This window comes from Cheilinus undulatus, linkage group 4 (genome assembly GCF_018320785.1).
Source record: "Cheilinus undulatus linkage group 4, ASM1832078v1, whole genome shotgun sequence".
NCBI classification, from domain to species: Eukaryota; Metazoa; Chordata; class Actinopteri; order Labriformes; family Labridae; genus Cheilinus; species Cheilinus undulatus.
In genome coordinates, this window is record NC_054868.1 from 40,666,839 (window position 1) to 40,691,276 (window position 24,438).

General features: G+C 39.3%; 1 protein-coding gene across 2 annotated transcripts; it reads right to left on the minus strand.

The window, feature by feature from the left end:
• Nucleotides 1-221: 221 nt before the first annotated feature.
• Nucleotides 222-23,761, minus strand: sh3d19 (SH3 domain containing 19). 2 transcript variants are annotated; one of them, XM_041786273.1, is made up of 21 exons: nt 23,534-23,761; nt 15,822-15,861; nt 12,287-12,327; nt 12,061-12,100; nt 11,851-11,974; nt 10,656-10,827; nt 9,545-10,549; nt 7,998-8,111; nt 7,662-7,774; nt 7,210-7,250; nt 6,916-7,129; nt 6,757-6,825; nt 6,196-6,339; nt 6,008-6,074; nt 5,051-5,181; nt 4,862-4,911; nt 4,541-4,770; nt 2,430-2,470; nt 1,555-1,741; nt 669-772; nt 222-577 (listed from the first exon to the last, which is right to left on the minus strand). In XM_041786273.1, the coding sequence occupies exons 1-21, from the start codon at nt 23,613-23,615 to the stop codon at nt 467-469; spliced, it is 3,120 nt and encodes a 1,039-aa protein (XP_041642207.1). In that variant the 5' UTR covers nt 23,616-23,761; the 3' UTR covers nt 222-466. The 2 variants fall into 2 exon arrangements, with proteins under 2 accessions (XP_041642207.1, XP_041642206.1); XM_041786272.1 differs by having other exon boundaries at nt 10,656-10,848; nt 23,534-23,760.
• Nucleotides 23,762-24,438: the final 677 nt, after the last annotated feature.

The following is a 24,438-nucleotide window of genomic DNA, read 5'->3' on the forward strand; positions in this document are numbered from 1 at the left end:
GTTTTATAATTAGTGCTCAGATGATTTAAGTACATTTACATTTGAAGTTTGAAGGTGCAAGGATTCAAAAAATACAATAGTTTCACTTGTATCTCATAGTTAAAGGAAGCAACCTTAGTTATTGACCCTATACTGCAAGGAGTGTAAAAGATAACTGCACTATCAAAATGAAACCACTAGATGGTGCAGTTGCAGAGTTGTGGAAGAAATCCAGACAAGTCTTGTATGTCAAAATCCAGGATATTTAATATTCAGGCCAACATAATTCATAATCATACATTACACATTACATACACCATTTTAATTTAAGGCAGCTGGTGAAAATAAGAAATTGCTATGATTGGAGATGAAATACTGTGTTCGTATTTAACAAGGTTCACCTCCATAACTTGAGCCCTCAGAGTTCATTTTATTTGATCATCCTACAATGTCTTCTTTCTTTCGTTGTGCTGAAAGCCTCATGGCGCTATCCCAGTACTTGGACATAGTTCTTTGGGACCAGGGCTCGTGCCCCTCTCAGATCACCCAGGAACCATTCGTCATCTACAGACTCCAGGTTGGTTATAATGTCTCCAGCCTGAGGAACAAATGGGAGTGAGTTCTGCGTGATAGATTTATTTCACAGTGAATTTTTAGGATCAAATTTAAAAAAGAATTCAGCCCCATACCTTCATAGTGAGCTCCTCATCACAGTCTGATGTAAAGTCAAACAGAGCCCGAGCTCTTCGACCATCAGCAGCTGCTGTGGGTTGATTATTAGACGACTGTTGGCCTGGGAAAGAAGGTGTTTAAAACATAAGTGGGCATTTGGATTTGATGCATAGAACTTAAAGTAGTGAATTAACAGGTGATTTTAGCCTCTTTATAATATGGTGCTTTACTTTGACTTGTGTAACTGCACGCCTTATATATTGATCAGCCCACATAAGCAATTTAAAGCTGCTTTAAAAATATAACAGTGTACCAATAAAACATTTGTTTGTATAATAACACAGGGCTCACAGCAGAGAAGCACTTTGTTTAACTTATTCCCACTTACTGGAATCTTTAAAAAAGTTTCTCATTTAGATGACATCCAGAGAGTTCTGTCCGATTTTACCTGCTAACAGGGAACCTTAGAGGGCACTATGACAGACTTTGCCCACTTGGAGGCTACCCTAAAGGGCAGTTTGTCATTTTTTCCCTGCTTAAGGGACCACCTAGAAGAATTTTTTTCAAATTGTGTGCACTAAGATGCTGCCAAGAGGGCACTGTGGATTTTTGTCCACTTAAAAGGCACCCTAAAGCACACTTTGTCAAATTTTGACACTTTTAGGGCACTGTGTAAACAATTTGCCCACTTGGAGGGCATCCAAGCAGGCACTTTATCAAGTTTATATTATCATGTTGTTTACATTCTATAGGAAAAGCCAAGTGGGTCCTTTTATTTAAAAGATAAGAGCACCAGGAGGGGCACTAGCTCAGAGATGACTGAACCAGAGAGGCTGGAGATGGGAACCTGGGGCTCTGAGTACATCGTACCAAAAACACACCAGTGTTTTGAGAACTTCATACCTGTGCTGCTCTGAACAAAAGTTCTGGGGAACATGCCCTCTCTGCCATTGAGCCGACCACAGCTCCATTCAGCATCCACATGCTGAGTGATCAGGATCTGATCACCCTGTTGAAAGGAGAGGTCGCCCTCTGAATTTCCAGCAAAGTCATACAAAGCCACCACCCACTCTACACTGGACTGAGATGCCTGCAAGAGGATAGAAGACGACAAGATAAAGGGTCAATAAATGTTCAATATCTTGCAATACAGTGTTAATTTCGTCGACTAAAACTATGACTAAAAATGTTAATCGACAGCCTTTTCTCCATGACAAAAACTAGACCAAGACTAACAAAAATAGATCTGTGATGACTAAAACTGACAAAAAGTAAGTTTAGTTTTCGTCAGTATGACTAAAACTAGACGAAAATGTAATGTAGTTTTCGTTGGACATTCAAAATCTGATATTTTTCCACTGTGGGTAATTCTGTCAAAATATAATGCATCTATAGCTATTGTGACCCAGCTGTAGAGAGCAGGGACCCCAGGTTAAGCAGAGTGCATAGAACATACTACCATGATTTGGTACCAGATTTAGACAAGAGAATAAATGCTTGGACTAAAAGTAAAGACTAAAATGTGAGGACTTTTTATGGACTAAAACTAAATGTTTTTGAGATTTCTTCGACTAAACCTGAAAAGGGTAGAAATGACTAAAATGTGACTAAAACTAAAAGACATTTCACCAAAAGACCAAGATAAAGACTCAAATTTAAAATAGCTGCCAAAATTAACACTGCTGCAATATAAAACTATTTTCCTGATATATATAAAAACACAAGGTCAGTTAAAAAGCTGCCTTATTGGTGTTTCTGTTTATATAAATATGGGTTACCTGGGCAGCTTCAGGGTGTGGACTCTGGGCAGCCGCCATGCCTGTTGGAAAATAATGGTGTACAGGTTACAAAAATGGAGTGCATTTACCTGTTTTCTTATCAGGAAATGTGCTAAAAATAAAACAAAACCCGGAGATACATTTTAATCGTTTCTGTATTGATTTACTAATAAAATATTGGAATGTGTGTCCTCATGCTGAGATAGCTGAAATCTGGTTCTACAGCTTACTTTCAGTTTATGAGGGTCTATACTTTTTACATGTAAACTGTGGGTAGTTAGCTTGACAGAATAAACACAGACAATCATTTTAACTGTTACACTTTCAGGCCTCTTTTTTTCTCATGACATTACCTAAGAAGTAATGTTGAAAATCTGTAAGACAATAGGTGATAATTGTATATAAATAATACTGGACCGGGAAACTTGTAATATAAGTGGTTATAGTAAATTGAGATGCTATGACAGCTATTTACACTGTTAGATACATTCAACTTGGTTGGGTTGATTACAAAAAATCTCAAAATTTACTAGCTTATTGGATAAGTAAATTTATGGCACATGAGAGGGATTGATGCACTGAATATCATGTAAGATTTGGTTGTAGGGTATCACATCAATATTAACATTCATGATGATAACAGGGGAACAACACCACGGGAACTTTTCACAAAAAGTGTCATTCCGTCTGAGCTAGGAGCTCTGGGAAAGTTTTATTTACATTTACAGATGACACAGATACAAATTCCAACTAAACACTCATTTTAAAGCCAAACTAGGTCACTCCAAAAACGTACTTTTCTTTTTTTAATTTTGTGGTGTTTTTCCGATCATTGTCCTGCTGCATAAATCAAGCGTGCTTGAGCTTGAGGTCATGAACTGATATCTGGACATTCTCCATCAGGATTTTCTGATAGAGAGCAGATTTAAATGTTCCATCCATTACGACAAGTCATCCAGGTCCTGAAGCAGCAAAGCAGCCCCAGACCCTCACACTGCCACCACCATGGATGCACACCTTGCAAAGAGTTCACCTTTAGTCTTGTTTGACCAAAGAATATTTTCCCAAAAGTCTTCTAAAATATGAGACGAGCCTTTGAGTTCTCTTAAGTCAGCAGTGGTTTTGGCCTTGGAACTCTCCCATGGCTGCCAGTTTTTGCCCAGTTTCTTTCTTACTGTTGAATCATGAACACTGACCTTATATGAGGCCAGTGAGGCCTGCAGGTCTTTAGATGCTGTTCTGAGTTGTTTTCAGCTCCTGGTTGAGTCGTAAATGCACTCTATGAGTAATTTTGGTAGGCCGGCAACTCCTGGGAGAGTTATCCATCATTCCAAGTTTTCTCCATCTGTGGATAATGGCTCTCACCATGGTTGGCTGTTGTCCCAGAGCCTTAGAAATGACTTTTTAACCATTTCCTGACTGATGGATGTCAGTGACTTTGTTTCTCATCTGTTCTTGAATTTCTTTAGATGGTGCCATGATGTGTTGCTGTTTGAGATTTTTTAGCCTACTTCACTTTGTCAGACATGATCTAAAAGATTTAAGAGACTAATTCTTTTTCACAGTGAAAAAAATTGAAAAGTCCCAGTGATGTTCTTCTCTTTATCAGCACTTATGGAATGTCGTTGTCCAATCAAAGACTTGGTTCAAACTAACTCTTTAATAATAAATACAGGTTAAAATATTTAATATGTTTATATTTATGACAAAAATCAGTAATTTGTCTATTGTTAGAGTTGGACTCTTAACTCTATACTTCAGTGTTTCTAAACCCAACCTTCAGCCCTTGTTGCAGCATATTTGTGCTTCATGTTCACTGTCTACAGGCCTTTTGTAAACTGCTCTTTAATGAAACAGAAACAGAAGCACAAATTCCTGAGATGCCACAGAGGGAAATGCCCTCCAACATAAAGAGAAGAGGATGAACAAAGGCTCTTCAAAACCCAACATAGCCTGCCCTTTTATTTCAGTGCACAGATGGAAAGTAAAACATGGATGTTGAAGTTTTCTCATTTTAAGAGGCAGTAAAATGTATAATACAATCTATGTTCCGCCAAAGAGAAAAGGGAAAGAATAGCTTTTGTCTATTAAGTTTCTAGCTATAGTCTTACCAGGCAGTGCTATCCTGATCGGCTGTGTCTGCTGGTGACTCGGAGCTGGAGGCAGATCTTCAATTATCTCTACAAAGTTTAGAGGAAAGATACCAGTAGAGTTGCCAATCTTTCCCCGAGCCCACTCCTCTCCAGTGTACTCTTTCAGCTGTATCACATCCCCCTCAGAGAACGACAGCTCATCGCTGTGCTCGCCCTCAAAGTCGAACCTGGCCACGCATCTTGGACCACTTATGGAAGATGAAACAAGATTTAAAACCTCAAGTTAGATCATTATTGGTGCATTTAGATACCAGTGCAAACATCTGAATTAAACTGTACCTGACTGTGGCAGATGGTGGCTTTGGGGGAGGTTTTGGTGAGTGATTTGGCTGATTAGAAAAATGAAAAAGAAAAAAATTAATTCAATGAAATCCCAAACATTTTTGGGACCTCTAAATAGAAATAACTGTTGTCACTGAAGGTATGATCAGTGCTTAGCAAGAATGGATCCAAATAGCTGGAACTTACCAGAACTTTGACATGATTAATGGGAAAGAAACCGGTTGATCCTCTACAGGTGCCTCTGTACCACTCACTGTCCACCTGCTCCACCATGGTCACTATATCACCTGCTCTCAGACTCAGCTCTCCAGGACTCTCTGTGTGTGCACAACAAAAAATAAGCCGTTCATGACTTTAAAACAGAAGCAAAAAAGTAAAAGTGTACATTATGTGAGGAATTTTGGGTTCAACATTACATTTGATTTTTCACAATTATAATTTGTTTTTATCAATTCTGTATGTACCTTTTAAGTGTATTTTCTTATATGTTGTTTAATGTACTAATAAATATTATAAAGAGAGCAGAAACATAAAAACCAAAGCCACAAAATAAGGCGGGACAGAGCAATATAATGTGTGTGGGAGGGCTGCATGTGTGGAAGTGTGTGAGCGGGGTGGGTTTAATAATTTTGAGGACCTGGGCAAAGACTAATATGACACCCTTCTCCCTTTAACTACAAGCAATTATAGTTGTTGAAAAAATATTTCAAATCATCTCTTTAAATCTGATTAAAGTTGAGAAGTTGAGAACCACTGCCCTGGTTGTTTATTTTGTAAACAGATTAAGTAAACTATGCTAGCATATTCCTCATAATTGTTGTCTATATGCTTAGGTTTAATCACTTACATTAAAAGTTATATAAATATCAACATCGAACTTTTAGAAAGAAAGAACAATAAACAGTTCTTTAATACAGTGGTTCTGAACTGACCAGACATTAAGGACCCACCACAACCCCCTTCTTTGACCCAAATTCTCCAAAATGGGAAAACCAGCTTTGTTATCCAGGAAAAGAAGATAAATTAAATCTTGTGGAAAAAACGGAAATTTGCTTGCTTTGCTTGCTGCTTTCATACACAGCCTAAGCTAAATGTTGCTGCCTTATTTAAATCAATAAAAGTAGCTGTTGGCTGATAAATCACCTGGATTGAAGTCATAAACAGCTTGAACCTTTAGTCCAGCTCCTCCTGAACCAACTTGACTGACACTCTGGAAGGAGAGAACAAAGACACTTAAAGGTTAAAGTATCAGAGCCTTCTGGGCACAAAGGAGCAAGTTCAGTCTCACATATTACAGACATGCATTCACTCAGAAACAAAGGAATAGCTACCTGTGGCGGAGACATGTTTGAGAAGGAGGAAAGCGGAGTTATGACCTTCATTCGTGACTTGTTGACTCTGCCTTTAGCATCTCCAACTTGGCACTCAAATGTATTGTAGTCGATTTCCTCTAGCAGCAGAAGCACTTCATTTTTCTATAGAAAAGGGCCAAAAGAGACAGAGATGGTAAAAAGGTTTGTTGAAATGTTCAATATTTAAAAATTTCTTAATACTGTTGACAACATTTAGCATGTTAACAGTTATTTTAACGGTTCAATAATAGCAAAAAGAACAGAAGCTTACAAAAACTACATTTCCTTCATGAGAAAGATGGATAGTACAGGGATAAATTGGTGAAAGATGGCAGGCAAACTACTGCATTCTCTCTAGATTGCACAAAAGCATTAGCAGTTGCTGTTGCAAAAAAGAAAAAAAAATATGGCAGTTAAATTTCAGAAAGTCCCCAAAACAAGTGTTTTAACTATACTTTTTGTTGCTGCAGTATCAAGTGTTAAAAATCAATAATTTACTGCACCCTTATATATTTAAGTCATTTACACTAGTAGAGATACCTGAAAAGACAGTTCGCCTGTAGCACTCCCATTGTAGTCAAAGGATGCAATCCCATGAGGAAGGGGAAGCTGGTGAAAGAAAGCAAAAATTAAACAGATCAGCTGAAGTAAAAGTTAAAGCATGATTCAAGCCATGTGTGCAGTGGGGATTTCTCTCACTGTGTAGTTGTTGTAGAGACGGTGGCCTGGGTTGGGCCTTGGAGGTAAGACGGGTCCTCTCCTTTGGGACTTTTGTGTCTGGGGTTTAGATGAAACGTCCCATGATGCTGTGTGGGATCGACTTTGCACCTGAGGGCTGGGTGGAGGAGGTCTTCCTGGTCCTGCTTTGGCTGGAGGAGGGCGAGGTGGGAGGGATTTGATTGTACTCTGCCTCCTGAAATGTAAAACAACAGTCAAGAGGAATAAAGAAGCATCTCAACAAAGTGTATGTTTATTTAAACTTTTATGACTTACCGAGGAGGAAGAGAAGGCTCAGGCCCAGACTGGAACGACTCCTGCAGAGGAATTTAATATTTCAGTTTTATCAACACTTAGACAAACACACAGCCTGCTGCACTGAAACCAGGCTTTAACATTAAGCATTCAGCCAGACCTTCCCATCAACAGCAAGTAGGTGTACCCGGGGCTACAAAAGTCTCTTTGTTTGTGGAAAACACAGGAAAGAAGCAGGTAAGCCAACAGCTGACAGACAAGATAAACCTGATTCAGAGAGTTTCTGAACTCAAAATGAACCATATCATAGCTCTTATTGATGCATCAAATAGATACTTTAAAGAAATGCCAGAGTACAAAGAGGATGACCACAAAATCTTTCCTCTCTTGTGTATCTAAATTCCTTTGACTCATCTGGTCTTCTTGGCAGAGTTTAAAGGTCTGAAAAGGTGCATTTTTCTGTAAAAACCCACCTGGACAGGGAGGACAGGTACCCGACTTTGGCTGTGGTTCATGGAGTTGTTTAGGTGGCCCACAGGCTTCTGAGCAGGGAGGGGAGGGGGGTTGTCTTGAAAGTTATCTGAAACTGAGAGGAGATGCCTCTTAACCACTACATAGAGAAAACTTTTTTTGGTGGCAAACAAAGTGCATTTTTTTTAGCATGGATATACTAATTAAGAAAATAAGGTTAATATTGCAAAAAAATGTTTGCTTCTATATAATATCATACTGCACACATGAAATGCAGTTATTTAAGAATAACTGACAGTAAACACAGAGATAAACAACAAATAAGAGCACAGACTCACATGAATCAGTTTTGCTGGGGACCCTGATGGTGGTCGGTCTCCGTGTTAAACTCTGTCTAGGGAAGGAGCCTCCATTGCTGTCCACGTTACGCTGAGGTTTGACCGGGGTGTGATCTGAGCAGAAAGACACTTTACTGTATCACTGTGTGTTTTAGGTTCTCAGAGGGCAAACAAAGTCAAAGCTAACAAATGGATACGCATGTCATTTGCAATTCTGCAAAGTAGTGGAGTTTTTCCAAGCAGCAAAATGTAGTTTTGCAGTTTTGTAAAATGTCACTTTAAAGTCAATGAAGGAACAGTTAGAAAATTTGTTCCCTCTTGACAAGAGATTAATATCACTTTCATGGCTGGGTGTTAAGTATGGAACAGGAACCATGAGGCTATTTGCCTAAAGATTCTAACCTGAATCTTTTCATATATCCATTGCATGGATGTATTTCACATTCATCTTGGAAACCTCCTACACAATGTGTTTGGGAAGGGCAGGGCTCTTCAAAGAAATTCTCAGAAGGTGATTGGATGAATGCTCTGTCACATTCATGATAGGCCAATCAGAGCAACAAGACAGAATGAGGTAGTAAGCATGCACAGCTTCAGTGCTAACCTGAGCTATACAGGCTAGCCCTGCTGTAGTATTTGAACGGCAGAGCTTATCGGTGGCTAAAAATCATGCCTATTGGGAGACGTACAAAAACAACTACACTGATAAGAAAAGCTTTCACTGTGGCTCTTTGTGCTTGTTTTAATAAAGAAATGTGGTCCAGTTCTGTTAAAACTGCCACCATACTAAAGCTACATCCCAGCTAACTACTACATTGGCGGCAGCCATTGCTATCAGGTTACAGTACAACAAAACGGGAAAACAGCTTATAATGCAAAAGTAACTGTACATAACTTCTACAACTCAAGTCTCTACATGACATATTTTTACTGTATCAAACAAAAAATAAATAAAAACACATACTGATAGGGAAGTGTAGAAGTGTTGCTAGGCATGTTTCTGGATTTTGTGGGTGCCACACTGGCTGATCTAATACTTCTACTCTTTATGCAAGGCCAGCAAGGCTACCTCTCACAGGCTCTCAAGCAATTAATGGAAAATGCCAGTCTGTTATCAGTAACCCCATTCAAACATTTTCTTTAAAAGAAAGAATGACAAAACACAAGTTCGTACTGTATACATTTATATGCTAGCTGCAAGCTACAGACTCACTTCCTTCATTCATTTCTTGTCATGATTATCTGTTAGATGGTTGTTTGACCTTTTGGTAGTTGAAAAAACTATTTTAACACTCTATGCTCTGATTTTTGCTTTCTGTCATCATGTCAGACAAAATAAGAACCTTGAATGCTTTACACTGTGAGCACAGTCTTTGCTCGTTTCTTGCATTGCTCCAAGTTCTGCCAGACATTTTTTAGGTTATTCAAAAAATAAATCTTTGCTGCTGTAACACATTTCAATAATAAACAAGCCGCTGAAAATAAAAGTACTCATAACTTTCCTGTACGAGCAGTATTTAGTCCTAGAAATATCAAATGCTACTCACTTGTTGGACTTTCCACATACTCATTCTCTCGGGTCATGGAGGCTGAGTTGTGGTTGTTTATGTTGAGGTTCGGTCTCAAAGGTTCTTTAACAGGCTTTGCGGGAGGTTTAGGAGGTATAACTGGAATCGGTTCATCCTCACAGATGCAGTTGGACCTGGTCAGTACAGATGGCCGGGATCTCTTTGGAATCACCCCCTTGTTGTGTATGCTCTCTAGTTCGTCTCTCACAGACTCTCCCACGAGTTTCTTGGGAGGTTTAGGAGCTGGTGTCGGTGGGATTTTTGTGGTCGAGACATTCTGATTGTCCTCTTCAGTACTCTGGTTAAACTGAGGTTTTTGAGCTACAGAAGGTTTGGCAGCGACCAGAGGTTTGTTTGGTGGTTTCCTGGGTTTAGGTTCTGGTTTGGCAGGTTCAACATTTCCCTCCTCACAAACCTGGCTCTCAAAGGCCTGGATCCTGGCACGGATATCACGTTGACTGTGGTTGGTGCTCATTTCGTCATCAGCATTTTCACCTTCTAAGATCTCTTCTGATTGGTTTGGGATGTCAGTTTTCCTCTCAGACTCAATGTCTGCTGTAAAAACTTCCAATAACTCCTGTAAATACTTATTTGAGGAGATGTCTTCTAGATCAGGGAGGTTTTCTTCACTACTTTCACCGAGCTTAACCAGAGTTTGGACTTTCACCTCTCCTGTATTGGGTGTGTTTAGTCTTTTTGTACGAGGAAGTGGAACTGGCCGTTGATTGTCGTCCAAGTCTGAAGAGGAGGGAGTCGTTTGAGCAGCAGGGGAAGAAGGAAGGTTTTCAGAAGTATCCCAGTGCACAATGACAGATCTGGTGTAAGTCTGCGTGGAATCTGTTTCATTTGATTGCCTTAAATCTGTCTTGGAGTCACTTTGGCTTTCAGAGCTAGTAGGTAATGTAATATTTGTTCCAGCAGTCTCAGTGGCTGGTTCTTTAACTCTGGGCAGTGATGGCCTTGGTGGTTTTTTAGGCTTTTGACCTGTAAGGAAGAAAAAGAAAAAAAATTTAGATCAAAATTAGCCTAAAACAAAAACAGAAACAGTAGCCAGTATTTATGAAACCACTGTGATTATTGTGTAGCTCACCAGTGGGTCTTTTTCCTGATGGTTGTGGAGCAGCACTGCACTGTGGGACAGTTTCAGAGGACTGTTCCCTCACAGGGTCGGTCTGTGTGGAGCTTGTGGTGGTGCAGGCGGTCTTGCGGGGGGCTGCAGTGGGTATGACTGTGTGCTCTTCCTGGGTCTTCTCTTGGATCACCTGGTCATAGGATGGTGGGGGCTAAGTCATGAAAAAGAGAGCCGTTTACACCTGTACACGCTATTTTTCTATTTAGCTTTGCATTGCGCTGATGGTTGTGTATCAGGAGTTGGTAGGCTGTTTTATAAACCAATGGAAATCACTTAAAAAGCCACAGCTACTTTATAGCATATTTACTTGATGTCCTTAAATATGTTACCTTTTTAAACTTTGAGAAGTTGAGAAATTATACTTAAAACAGGCTGCTGCTTCCTGTGTTGAAAAACAAGACCAGTTAAGGAAGTGCACCAAACTGCAGTTTCTTAAGTGTCCACTTGAGGCTAGTTGCAAAAGCTAAGGAATCTCCATAACTCCCATGTTAAAATGCCATTTTTGGGGGGTGCAGATGGCCTAGTGGTTAGGTTGTACCCCGTGTATGCGGGCGGCTTGGGCTCAAGTCTGGCCTGTGACTCTTATACCCCATGCCAGCGCCCCTTCTAATCCCTTTTTCCAGCTCTTTCCACTGTCAACCTGTACAAATAAAGGCATAAAATCCCTTTCTCCCTCCTGTCTCTTTCCAGGGCTGTGCAGACATAAATAAAGCTGTGTGCTTTCATGGCTGTGGGTGGAGATGCTAGGTGAGGGGAAGGTTTTATTTATTATAATGACAGCCATTTTGATGTCACAACGAACACAGATTCTCAACGAACCATCAGCTTTCCTGTTTTCAGATATGGGCTGACCCTGAGCAAAACATCAGGTTGGCTTGTATCACATTTTGCAGGCTGGAAGATATTCCGGATACCAATCCACATTTGCAGAAACACTAAAAACTTGTTTTTCAATGATATGCACCATTAAAGGAAAGCCAAATTTGAAAAAATGACTTCAGCTTTGCACAAAGATTTGAAATTCTAAGACCAGCCCTGCTCATGAGTCAGAAAAATACCAGAAGCATACCATAAAAGAATTGGCCAAAGTATCAAAAAATGTCAGTGATAAAATAACAAAGCAAAATCAAACAGCACCACAGGTGAGGCTTACCTGAGAAACAGGTTGGATTCCAGCAGGCCAGCCTGACTGGGGAGGAGGAAACACCACAGACCCTCCTGAGAACCAGCTGTTACTGGCCAGAGGTTCTGCTGAGACGATGGTGATCTCTGGACGCCTGAAACACAAACAACACACTTCTACGCCATGAGAAGATCCAAATGCAATATCCAATAAACGTATCCACTAACATCCAATACATACCGTCTGTCTCTGGTGTGGTCACTCTGAGAGTTTGTTCTTGCTGAAGAAAAAAAAGAAGTTCAACTTGATTAGATTTGAGAATTTGTCAGCTAATAACCCCATCTATGAACATACATGAGTTGAACAATATAGGTGTCCGATTTCTAAAATCAAATGGGTGAAAAAGTCTTCAGTACAGGTTTTATTAGATCTTGAAACCACAAAAGTTGACCAAAGGCAAACTCACTTCTTTTGATAGCAGCTCGTATAGTAGACAGAGGTCCTGGGCTGATAAGAAAACAAAGATATTGATTATTAAGGTGTGGAACTCAAAAACAACAAAGGCAGGACTGTAGCTTTACGATGACTCAGCTGATAGAAAGTTAGCTCTTAGCAACGGCATAATAAATACTCAACATGTACTGCTCATTTATTCTACAGATAATTGAGAAAAGAATGTATCACACAGAGAGACATGATAACATATAGAGCTTTGCAGAAACAAGATAAGAATAAAATAGGTCAGGAGCAAAGTCCAGTCTGCAGGATGTTTTTCATGTTTTTGTTTTCTATTAAGCCCAAACCTTGGGCCATTACAATTGGTAACACTCCCATCCTATTTGCCCTGATCTAAAGGGATATTGCTGTATTTTTTAAGTTGAGTTGTATGAGGCACTTGACAATAGTAGTAGCATTAGCCATCAGTAATTTTGCTAACATCACGACTCCACCACACCCAAAAGTACTGCCCCTTGTCGCTGATTGGTCCTGTCACTTTCTAACCAGGCCCAAACAGTTTCAGACGGGAGCTTTGCAAGATGGGTTTGCCAGTGAGAAACACGGAAACAGGCGTATCTGTCTGCTTTGCAAGGTTAGAATTCGTCTCCGTGTGGACGGGGCCTTAGATTAGTTACTTTTTTGTCTGACAAAGCCCGCAGACCCAAACAGCTGATCAGATACACTGAGGCGGAAGAATACGTGGCTGGTAGGTGAACCCTGCATTGGAAGAATAGTGCCAAACACAGAAGCTTTCTGGGTGAAAAATAAAATTCTTAAAAAAACTTTGACATCATGTACAATTGAGCCAACATTGTTTTTTGGGCCCATGTATACCTTAAACTTGCTGAATTATGCAGAGAAACCATCTACAACACTGTATAACCTAGTTTCTCCATGTCCTGTTTGAAGGGGCAGTGCTCACTGAAATCACTGGAGGCTAACGCCACTACTATTGCCAATTACCTTACACAACCCAACTCCAAAATACTGAAATATCCCTTTAAGTGTCTTGGCTAAAGATACCTCAACCCTGCAGGAGCTGGGGATCAAACCCCCAACCTTCCAGCTGAGAGACAATAGCCTTACTATCGGACCAGTCGCCTCTCTATAAAGGACAGGACACTAGTGGATTTAGATATGAGGTTAAAATGCTAAAGAGACTCTTCATTGCTGAGTTAGTGCACTAGTATGTACAATGAACAACACAAATCCTAAAAGTTGACAGTTCATAGTCTAAAGAGCTCATGGTTGCACATCCTAAGAGAGCCCTCATTTACAATGATGCAGAGGTACAGACAAAAATAGAGAGGATACTCATAGGCAGATAAAAATAAAATCATCAGAGAGGGCTGTGGGGTAGCAATACAGAAAAAAACATGGACACAAACAACTACAAACTACAAACAACTTCTGGAGCAAGCTCAAGATGAGGGATTAGGGGGATAGTAACAAACAGAAGTTCTTCCTAAGCAGTGTGTTCAATAATGAAGTCTACAATCCCTGCTGCTGTTGTTCATGTGCTCAGTGAAAATCCACCGAACTTATATCAACATGGTGCCAAGTAGTTGCTACCAATCTCAGGTGAACGCATGACAATGACTCTATTGTCCCATACAACACCTTATCTCTGCACAGGAGCTGCTAATGTTTGGTATCCTCTGGCTGTTTTCTACTAAATATAGAGGATTATTTTCTAATCCCATCCCATCACTTTAAATCTGCAACAACACAATATTAAGATTATCTGCTTAACTTCCTTTTCGCTTTTAAAAGGTGTTGAAATCAAAAACTAAGACTCCTCACCAAAGCTACGGCTAATTCTCCTGACAGTAGAGGTGGGAGCATCATTAACACATTTGCTGCTCATTAAGGACTAACTGCAAGAGGGGATGTAAACTATCAGGGGAAAAGACCAAAGATACAAGACTTCACCTCCACACCATGTGATTTAATTGATGCTGAGCTGTAAACAAAGGAAGTTGTGGTATCCATAATAAAGAGAGATTTTTTTAAAGATCTCTTTACATGACTAGGCTGCGCTTTAGGTATGTCTGTAAACAACATCTAAAAAAGCCGAATGACATGTTCATCCTTGTGTTGAGCTTCATTCAGTCAGTCAGTGAGGATGGATCAGTCCATTGTTTTCTCCTTTCACAACCTCACCATCAGCACAACTGACTGTTAAAGGGATAGAGCTGCATTCACAGCAACACACGGAAATAACTCAAAATCAAGGAACTGTACTGCTCTAGTTTCAAGGCATAATATCTCATTACACTTTCTTTAAGCCAACTTTAGTTGACAAGCCCAGAAAAACAACTTATATCAAAATGTGAAAAGTCAAAAAAATTATAGATGTGTCAAAGGAGAGATGTCACAGTGTTGAGGGGATGCCCAAGTAGCTGGGGCCTTGCAAAAGGGTAACTGGGCAGTGCTTGGGAAGTAAACTGGCACCTATTCAGCAACCAGACTAATTTATATTTTTGATCTATTCTTACTCAGTTTGTAGAGACTTGGGTTGGAAACTTGAGTGATGCCTGTTCAACTCCAGCACAACGCAATACTGCAACACAATGCAAGCAAAAGGACGGATAGATCGATGGATAGACAGAATGAGAGGAGAAACACACGCTAAAACTTTCAAAATAAAATAGGGTTAAACTTTCAGCTAGGTTAGGGTAAGGGTTAAAGTTAGGGTTAGGATACCAAAACCGAAAAGTTAAAATCCTGACCTGAAAAACCTAATTATAAAATGTTTAATAAAGCCCTGAAAGCAGTCTGCTTACAAGAAAAAAGCTTGACCTTCATGTAAACATTGTACATAGCAAATGTAGCTCCATTAGCAGCATAAGCTATGTAGATAATGTTGCTATGTAGCTAACTTAACTAAAGCTAAAGCTCACGAAGCTCAAGGTTATCTATACTAATGAAGCTACAAAGTTAATGTTGGCATATTATCTATCTACATAGCTTATGTAGCCAGGTGTTTTTGCTACATTTGCTAAAGTTCATATTGCTAAAGCTGACTTAGCTGGCTTACACAGTAATGTTAACTACAAAGCTTTGTTAGCTTTAGCTAAAACTAACAAAGCTAAAGTTGGCCACTGTTTGCATTCCTACTTCTGTAACAGATCTATAAATAATTTACCCCTGGGTTAGACCTCTGATCTTTTTCTCTATTTTATTTATGAAATGTTGCTTAGTCTGTTATGTTTGCAATGAAGTTATTTCATGAATGCAACTTCCAGACTTGGTTTATGAATAAAGTTGGATTTAAAAACAAATCCAAATCCAAAAATATGTTGTACCTGCAAACCAGGCCACTTCTGTTTTGACAGAGACAGCGTCTCATAGTAACGGCCCACGAGACGGAGTGCCAGAGATCTACAGTCTACAGCCACTGTCTTATGATAGAACCACTAATCTTCTAGGATTCACATACCTAATAGAGGGAATGTGAGTGTAGATGGATAAATAGAAAGATGAAAGGGACAAAGATTTACCTTGAGTTTATGTGATCTTGCTTGGTTCTTTCAGGATGGTCTGTAGAGGAAAAGGAGACGTTTTGAACAATGTTGAATTGCAACAAGGACAATTTCTTGGTATTTACAATGATCCAAGACATTAAGGTGTTTCAAACAGGCTAATAAATATCTGCTGATGCAGAACATTTATAGAAAATGTTATAAAGTAACAAACTATTGAACTATTTCTGTGCCTTTCAAAAATAAACTCATCATAGACATATTGCTAAAATAAATAAATAAAGCAGTGCATTCCTTCTTACCAATTTAAAAAACACACACAAAAAAACCCCCAGCTCAATTCACACAGAAAAAATTGAAAGAGATATCTGTGAGAGTATGGGAGAATCAATCGTATAATAAAATCTGTAGTTCTGTTTTCTATCCTGTCTCTCTGCACCAGTGACACTGGGAACATGGTCTTTACTCAGATGGATTTAAAATCAAAGAATGGCTTGACGGTTGAAACACTTGCTGTTTCCTCCAGAACTCCATGTACCTGACTTACAAGTACCTAACCCCAGCCAGGAGCATCAGTAATTAAAGCTGGATGAACCAGTTGGTCTAAAATAACTCTGTTTATGATTCACATGCATCATGCATGTTTGTTTCCAAGACACAAACTTATTATCATGAGCATTGCAACACATTTCCTTATATTCACATCTCAAGAACTTTTACAATCATGTCTTCTATTTTATTCTTTTCTAGACCTGTGCAATAAATCAGTTTTATTGATTCATTAAAATTAATTATTTTTGGAAAATCTAGATTTTCTCTTCAACCTCCACCATGGGCTTTGCCTGGTTTAATATAAAAAACTGGTTGGAAACGCTTCATCAGAATGTGAAACATTCAGATTTTTGTCCTCCTCACCACATGCACAATACACACGCATTTGAGCATGTGTGCAGCGAGAAGCAGAGGCAATTTTCTGACTTTGGGATGTTTCCCTTACAATCTATGGATTATCTGGGAAGCCTGCATATCACATATGACAACCATTTAAGCATTTTTAATTTGTTTATCAACATAAGATTGCCTTCTGTGATCATTATAGCTGACAATAATCATTTTTCTCTCTACACCACCTGTACATTTCCTTATTAAGCGAGGTTTAAAAATGCTGTAATGTGTTTAAATGACTTTTAATCAGTATTTCTAGATGTCTTGAGGGTGTGGAACATGCTGCTGTTGGAGATACTGACACAATGGTAGTAAAAAAGAAAGTACTAAAATAAAAGATATGGCCAAAAGATAGTGGTTAAAATGACAACGTGAAAAGAAACAGTGCATCTGAGCCTTCCCAGGTACCGTAGATTTTATATTTTTTCTGTTTCAATGTCTTCTACAATGATAATAAAGATTTGACTGTTGAACAGATTTTAACATGATATTTGGAAAGGACACAAATTAAATAAAAACAGCTGATTCTTGTAATTTGCTGCCTCAGACACAAAACAATGCTTTGTTCCATTTCTGTCCTATTCGGCAGAGTTCTTAATCTCATGCCTCACTCAAAAATCTTACAATTATCATATTGACATCACAATCCACCGGTTGGCTGCAAGTCTAAGTGTGAATCAGACATAAAATATGATATAGAACAGCTTGTATTAAAGAAATAAACCCGCACAGTGTTTGAAGTCAGCTTTGTTGTCACTGCCTGAAGCCAGAAACCATGACCTCATTTCCAGTCCAATCCACCTGTCACACCTGTTAGTTGTTATCTGTTAGCGCCACAGTGCTATGCTACCCTGAGTTACACTTTAACAACAGAGAGCTACTGCTCTACTGATTTACTGAGCAAGAAATATGTGAAGTTAACCCACAAAGTGTTTATCTCCTTAAATCTGATAAAACATGGCACAACAGAACACTTGTCTCCTTAAACCTACTTTCATCTATGCTCTGATATGTTTTTGTCCTCTACAGAACTCTTCTGTTGCAATGATCTCCCTACCTGTGAGGAATTAAAAGAGGGAACCTAAAATCTTCATCCTCAGAGGCATATTCCACTCTCTCGGTACATCGGTAAGGTGTCAGAGTGACAAAGAGTTTGAAGCCTGCAGTCACACACCCACAGACAACAGAAAGAAGAGGGAGGGCCTTGTTCTACCTCAGCTCTCCTGTGTTACCCTGGCCAATCTGAAGAACTGGAATGTGGTCATTCAGGAAGTGGAGGTTGTGCCACACGATACTACATCGGCACTGTCTTTTTCTATCAAAGTGAGAGGTCACAGGGGAATTCTTTATCCTCTGTGCCTTACCTGGCATCAGTCTAAAAGTAGATCAACTGAAATTATCTGAGTAATTTTTATCTTTTCTAAGCTATCAAATCTGATGTAACTATTTTGGTGAAACTAAAGATAGATGAAGCATCTTTCAGCCCAGCTTGCAAAGCTCAAACTGCTCAACAAAAAAGGGACAAAATAAATCAATAGAGATGACCGCATGGACGAGCACACTACAAGTAAGATACTCAAGTAAATAAATGAGCCTGAAAGCAGGCCTACATGTGACTTTGTAAAGTTTTAAGAGACAGCTGAAGACGAGGCTCTGATCGCTCCTTTCCTGCATGTCATCCCCCTCTCTCACTCCCCTGATATCCTGCTCTGTCTACCGTCCTCTCTAAATAAAAGGAAAAAGTACAAATATAAATCAAAATAGAGACAATTTCAGATAAAAGAATCCAAGTGAAGGGGTGTGGGTTTAAGTTTACTTTTGAGTAGAAAAAAGAAAAGCAAAATATCTTAATGTCCCTCGGATTTCCTGTGAAGTTGCATTAAAAGTTTAAGGACAAAGGTATTCTGACTAAAATCTAATAAAGGGCTTTATTGTTGAGCTGCAGATACACCTGCACTACTGGGACATAAGTATCTCAAAAAAATTTTGATAAAAAGCTGGGAAAAAATGCATGATAACGAGTGCAAGCTCAGCTATGCTGTGAGATTCCCAGAGATAAAACTTGCATTTAAGCATGAGAACACAACAGTACTGTAGATTTTATCTAAATACAGCCTGTACTAGTCTGTATAAACTTAAATAGTTTACTTAAGCAATGTAACTACTTTTACCTGGCAATAGCATAAAGTCAAAATATCTGACTCTTTAAATCAGGAAAAATCAGAATTGACAAAGCAGACAATCTTGATTTGGTTTGGCATCTGTTCAGAGATCAATTTAGCATCTCAAAAGTGACATAACAAGGATAAATTTACAAAGTGTAGCAAAATAAAAAAATAAAATAAATAAAACTCACTTTGCTTTTAGCCTCTAATTGTGGCACAGATGGTCTAGCAGCATGTGGCTCATTTCCTGCATGTCAGTTCTCACATTCTTGTCTGTATTTCTAATTCCATTCACATTCCTTCTCTATAATAATTGCATAAAACCTGCACAAAAAAGTTTCCACAACTAAGTTGTACTGAGGTACAGTGCTCTATGCTAAAGGCTAACTTCCTTATGCTAACATGCTTAAAAGTAAGGATGTTCCCAGAAGGTTATTAGGCTGAATGCACATTTAAATTGTGTTTACCTGACTAGTCTAAAGAGGAGAAGATACTCAGAAAAAGGTCAAATTCGTCATGTAGTCATTTTGTCAGTGGGTATATGATGTGAGCCTGGTGTAGAGTGTGGCTAAAGTTAGCCGCTAGCTTTGCCAGCCTTTGTTCTTCTTTGCAGATTTATATTGTGCTTATTGTGGTTACTTACCCCTATGATGAGTAGTTATATGCAAGTATAACAGCCTACAAACATCTTCGTGTCCATGTTCTAGTTCAACATACTGCCGTATCATGCTGTTCCTATGATATACTAAATGCTAAGCTTCTCATGTTTACTTCCAGCTAAGTGTCAGGGTAAAGCTCTAGCAGGAAGGCAGTGGCCATAAACTGAAGCTACAGTGGCCACTAGAGGTGGGAGTCTTTACTACAGTTTTAAAAGAGCATTTGACTGGGATTTGAGGCCACTGTTTATAAAAAATGATAAGTTTAACTGATTTGTAAAACACGTGCCGGCTAATTTGATATCTGAAATTGACCGCTGGACACAGTGGTTCCCAAAGTGGGAGTAGGTACACTGAGAGAGGGGTCACATGATGCCTTCCAAAAAAAAAGGCCTTTTGAGATGATTTCAAAGAGCATATTTTACTGATTTCTTTAAAAAACATATGCCTAAAGTGAAAATAAAGCCACATTCATCAGGTGAGATTTATGCTGAAATAAAAGTGACTGATAACTTTAGCCTGTTACATGATTATTCTTGATTGAGCACGGCTGTGTGTAACTATGCTTTACCCACTTGCAGGGATGGAGGGGGTCCCCAGTCTGGCACTGTTATTTTGAAAAGTTTGGGGACCCCTTGTTTACTAGTAAAACTACAGTAATATTAGTAATATTAGCTGCAAATTCTCTGTGGGAAACATGAATGTTTATTATTATGTTTTGGTCTAACAGCAGTAATGTCAAACAGTTGCTGAATCAGTTTAATCTGAACTCAAATATGAACCAAAGTAAAAGGATCTCTTATCTGATCACAGTTCATTCCATAGACTGTATGTTGAGATGGACAGAGCAGCAGCTGCTAGGAGTGAAGCCAAAAGAAATAGAGCTCCCCCTGCTGGCTTGCTGCAGTATAGACTGACAGATGGATGAGGGGATGGCACAAACTTTGAAACAAACAAAACTTGCATAAAAACACATTTAAATGTACATCAGAAATACAAAGTAACACGGATAAAAAATAGGTGTTGTATACTATTTATCTTATATTGCTCAAGGTAGTGATTGCAGAGGGAACAAAAGATTTTTGTAGATGTTTTTCCAGACCAGTGGGACTTGGATCGTCTGAGATCAGGATGGCTTTCCTGTTCACAGAGCGGTGGAACAGTTCATATAGGGGAACTTGGTGGGAACCAATGATGTTCCTGCCCTGATTGACTATGTAGGACTTTTTTATGTTTGATAGTGGGGGAGTTCCAGGATTAGGTAGGTCATAACTGCACCACTTCCATGTTAACGCAGTCATTGGTCAAATTAGAAAGTTGGAATACACTCAAAGAAATGTTTGTCAAATTTTGTCATATTACGTGGAAAAGAGAGGAGGTGTAACGTCATGTCAGGACTGTTCTGACCTAAGGAATCTTCAGGGATTTATTGTCATCTATTGTCCCACCAGTCAGCTCCAATCACGGCATGTCTTTAATTCAAATTATATCACCAGCGCAACATGTCTTTACCTGCTGCAGGGGACTTTTTGTCAATGGAGGAAGACTGAGATGTGATTCCCACATTACTATAAGCTTTAATGACTGATCCTCTGGTGGTAAGGGTTATCTAGACCAAATAGCAGGGCAATCTCTCTAAAAACTGAGAAGAGGTTGTGTATCTCTTGGTATTTGTTGGCCATTAGCACCTGAAAAGACACTACAAACACAGGAGAGAGAAAGCTGCTGAAGTCAGCAGGAACCGTTTCCCCTCACAGCTGCACTCTCACTTGAACACATGCCGACATTACTCAGCAGAGCAGCAGCCGTCACACAACAGCTGCTGAAGCGCACGGCAACAAAGACGGGGAAAAAGAAAACACAATCTGCCTCCAAGTGTCACACTACCCCTGCCACAACTTTGTCTGATGCAGTGTTGGCTTAAGTCTTTCTACATTTTAAGCTAACACTGTGTTTTTTCAGCAAGCAGGGGCAAGTTTGCTGGTTCAATACAGTGTGTCAGAGATGAAAACAACATTTTTGTTGTTATTAAAAGATGACTGTACAGCTCAGATTTGCCCACACTTGAAAAACACAGAATATTATGGTGCTGTTGGTGACTAACACGGCGTCCGCAGGAGAAGATTATATGGTGTTAAAGGTAAAGATGGGTGATTCACAGTGGGAAAGCTGGATGATGTGGATACACAATGCTGAGGGCCGATTGACTACACTGTATTAAAACATTATCCAGAGAGGATCGAGTGCAGGCAAGTACAGCTTGTTCATGACACAGCAGCCTGAGACCGACACAAATTCCCGTCCAGACAGCTGGGGTCAGGGTGGGGTTTGGCGATGGGTTGGGGGTAGATTGCCATGCAGGGCAGGGCACAGCAAACTTTGAGAAGTATTTGAGCACCAGGTGTTGCTAAGAAAAAACACAACACAAAATATTAAAGGGACGCCTTCTTCTCAATCATAACAAAGATACACGTGAGACTGACACATTTATATTTGTGTTTCAGACAGCTGACTGGAGATAAAAGCCGATGACTGTTGATATAACACAAGCCCAATACTGAGCACAAATGTCCTTTGTGTGTTGAAGTACCAGCGCCAAAGTTTCCATAACTACTTTATGATGACTGTAAAGGTAAATGAGCTTGCAGCACAGTGGTGTTCAGCCTTTAACCACGTTGTCGGAATTTCTGAGCACTAAAAGAAACCCAGTTGTTCAACTGAAAAATCTAATAGCCGCAGAAAGACAACCACAGGTACAAAAACACATCTTTTAACATATTAGCGAAAGTAAAATGTTCTTTGTATCTACTGTATGAGTCTGATTGTTTTTGTGATACTCATGCTGCTGCAATCGTTGGCTGGGTTCCTCTTCGTGTAGGAGATCTGTAATCTCATAGGGACCAAACTTACTAACTGAAAGTTGAGAAAACGAAATTTAAGGAAGAACTGGAATGCCAATCAATCTGTATGTGTATAGTGTCAGCTTATAACACATTTTATAATGTTATATGTTAACAGCAGGTTCAGACCATCTTCTTTTATAGCAAGTTCATCAATAAAAAATTATATTCCTGCAGTCACCACAAAATATAAATTTTATGAATGGTCAAAAAGATACTAATGGTTAACAGTAACCTATATGAGATTTCAAAGCGTCTGACACCAAAATAAACAGATAAATAAATTAAGGATGCACCGACGGATCAGTTTAACATCAGTACTGGCCTACAACAGCCCAAACACTGATCCCCATCATGTCTCAAAATTCAGATTTATATATTGAAAAAATAATGCAGTTTGGACTTAAGAAGGTATAAAATGCACAAAGATATTGAAAAAAAAAACATGTTTACAGATTGCTTCACAGACTTTTTGACACACTTTTTTTTCCAGACCCTCTGAAAACGGCCCTGCGACCCACTTTGGGGCCCCAACCCACCAGTTTAGAACTGCTGCCTACAAGTTTCATGAACGTTAATTCATTTTTAAAGCATTTTTCATCTGCTACGACCTCAACATGCTTCCATATTTTTCTGGATTACCTTAAAATAAAAGAAAAACAACTTCTTCTGTTAATTACACTACCACACCAAAATAATATATTTTTTTGGACTGCACTGGACAAACTAAGATTAAACGAACAAACAAGACTTATTAGTATTTTATCATCTCTAATGTGAATTGGCATTATATGCTACGTTTAGCCATGACGTAAGTACGTAATGAGCAATGAAATAGCGGAAACATGCTAAATCACCACTCTGATGTTAAGCTACTAACTAAATTTACCTCTTTGTTTAGAAGCTTATTAGCTCGTTCCCCTTCTCTTTAGTCGGAATGTAATGCTTATTTTCGACGACACATGATAAGACTTCAACATATTTCACATGAAAGTCACCGTCAGAAGTTTCGGGAAACTTTTCCGCTCATCACATTCAGACTGGTACTTTCCCAAACACGCTACCTGTTGTCTGGCTCCTGCTCCGGACGTCCCGCTGCTCTCTGCGCTCCCCCTCTCCCTCCTCTATTCGCCGGGCTTCAGCCATCGAAATTTTAATGTAGAAATAAATAACAAAGAGAAAAGTGTAGCCTAGTTTTCCTGACACCGAGCGACTTAATCGACCTGTCGATAAAGCATGACCTGCTGCCCTGTTCACCAGGAGGCTTAAGCTCGTCCTGCCCACAGCTGCAGCAGCCTCTCTCTGCTGTGGATGGAGGGAGGTGGTGCCTCTCACTGTCAGGACCCTGACATAGGCATGGGAATGGAGCCTACATACCGGGTGTCAGAGCAGGTTTATCATGTGAGCTAATGATTTAAACTTTGCAGACAAACGATAGGATTTGACTTCTTTGGAAATTAAGCCGAGGAGATTAGAGTCCTCAGGTGAACCTTCAACACCCAAGAGATGGACAAGCAGCTTCATGTAGGCTATTAGATGTGGAAATTCAAATAATATGACAAGAAAATAGTCCAGAGCAAACTTTAAACTGCCAAGGAATGTGGAACCTATGAGCTCCTGAGTTCATCCCCTTGACTTACTTTGGAACATACTGACCTGATTCATATTTCAGTCTGTTAGAACACAGCACTGACTGGTGTGTTAATATTTCCTTACATTGTGGAGTCTTAATTGTGTTTTAATAGGCCTTAAAGAGACAGTTTGTCTGGCTTTAAATAGCCTGTATTACAGTGCCTATAGAAGAGTGTCACTCCCTTGGAGGTTTTACCCTTTTATTGATTTTATAAATCTATCCTTGTCAATAAAATTGGTCTTTTTGACAAAAAAAAAAAAAAAGAAAAAGAAATTAATGTGAAAGTGAAAACAGATTTCTGCAAAGTAATGCGAATTACATAAAAATATGTAATGT

What these genes read in the sequence shown, in the direction of transcription:
- sh3d19 (XM_041786272.1), bottom strand. Translation starts at nt 23,615, where the DNA reads ATGGCTGAAGCCCGGCGAATAGAGGAGGGAGAGGGGGAGCGCAGAGAG. An exon ending in CCCCAGCAAAACTGATTCAT is followed by an intron (nt 7,775 to 7,997) that starts GTGAGTCTGTGC and finishes ATCTCCTCTCAG; the next exon opens with TTTCAGATAACTTTCAAGAC. An exon ending in CACACCCTGAAGCTGCCCAG is followed by an intron (nt 1,742 to 2,429) that starts GTAACCCATATT and finishes ATCCTCTTGCAG; the next exon opens with GCATCTCAGTCCAGTGTAGA.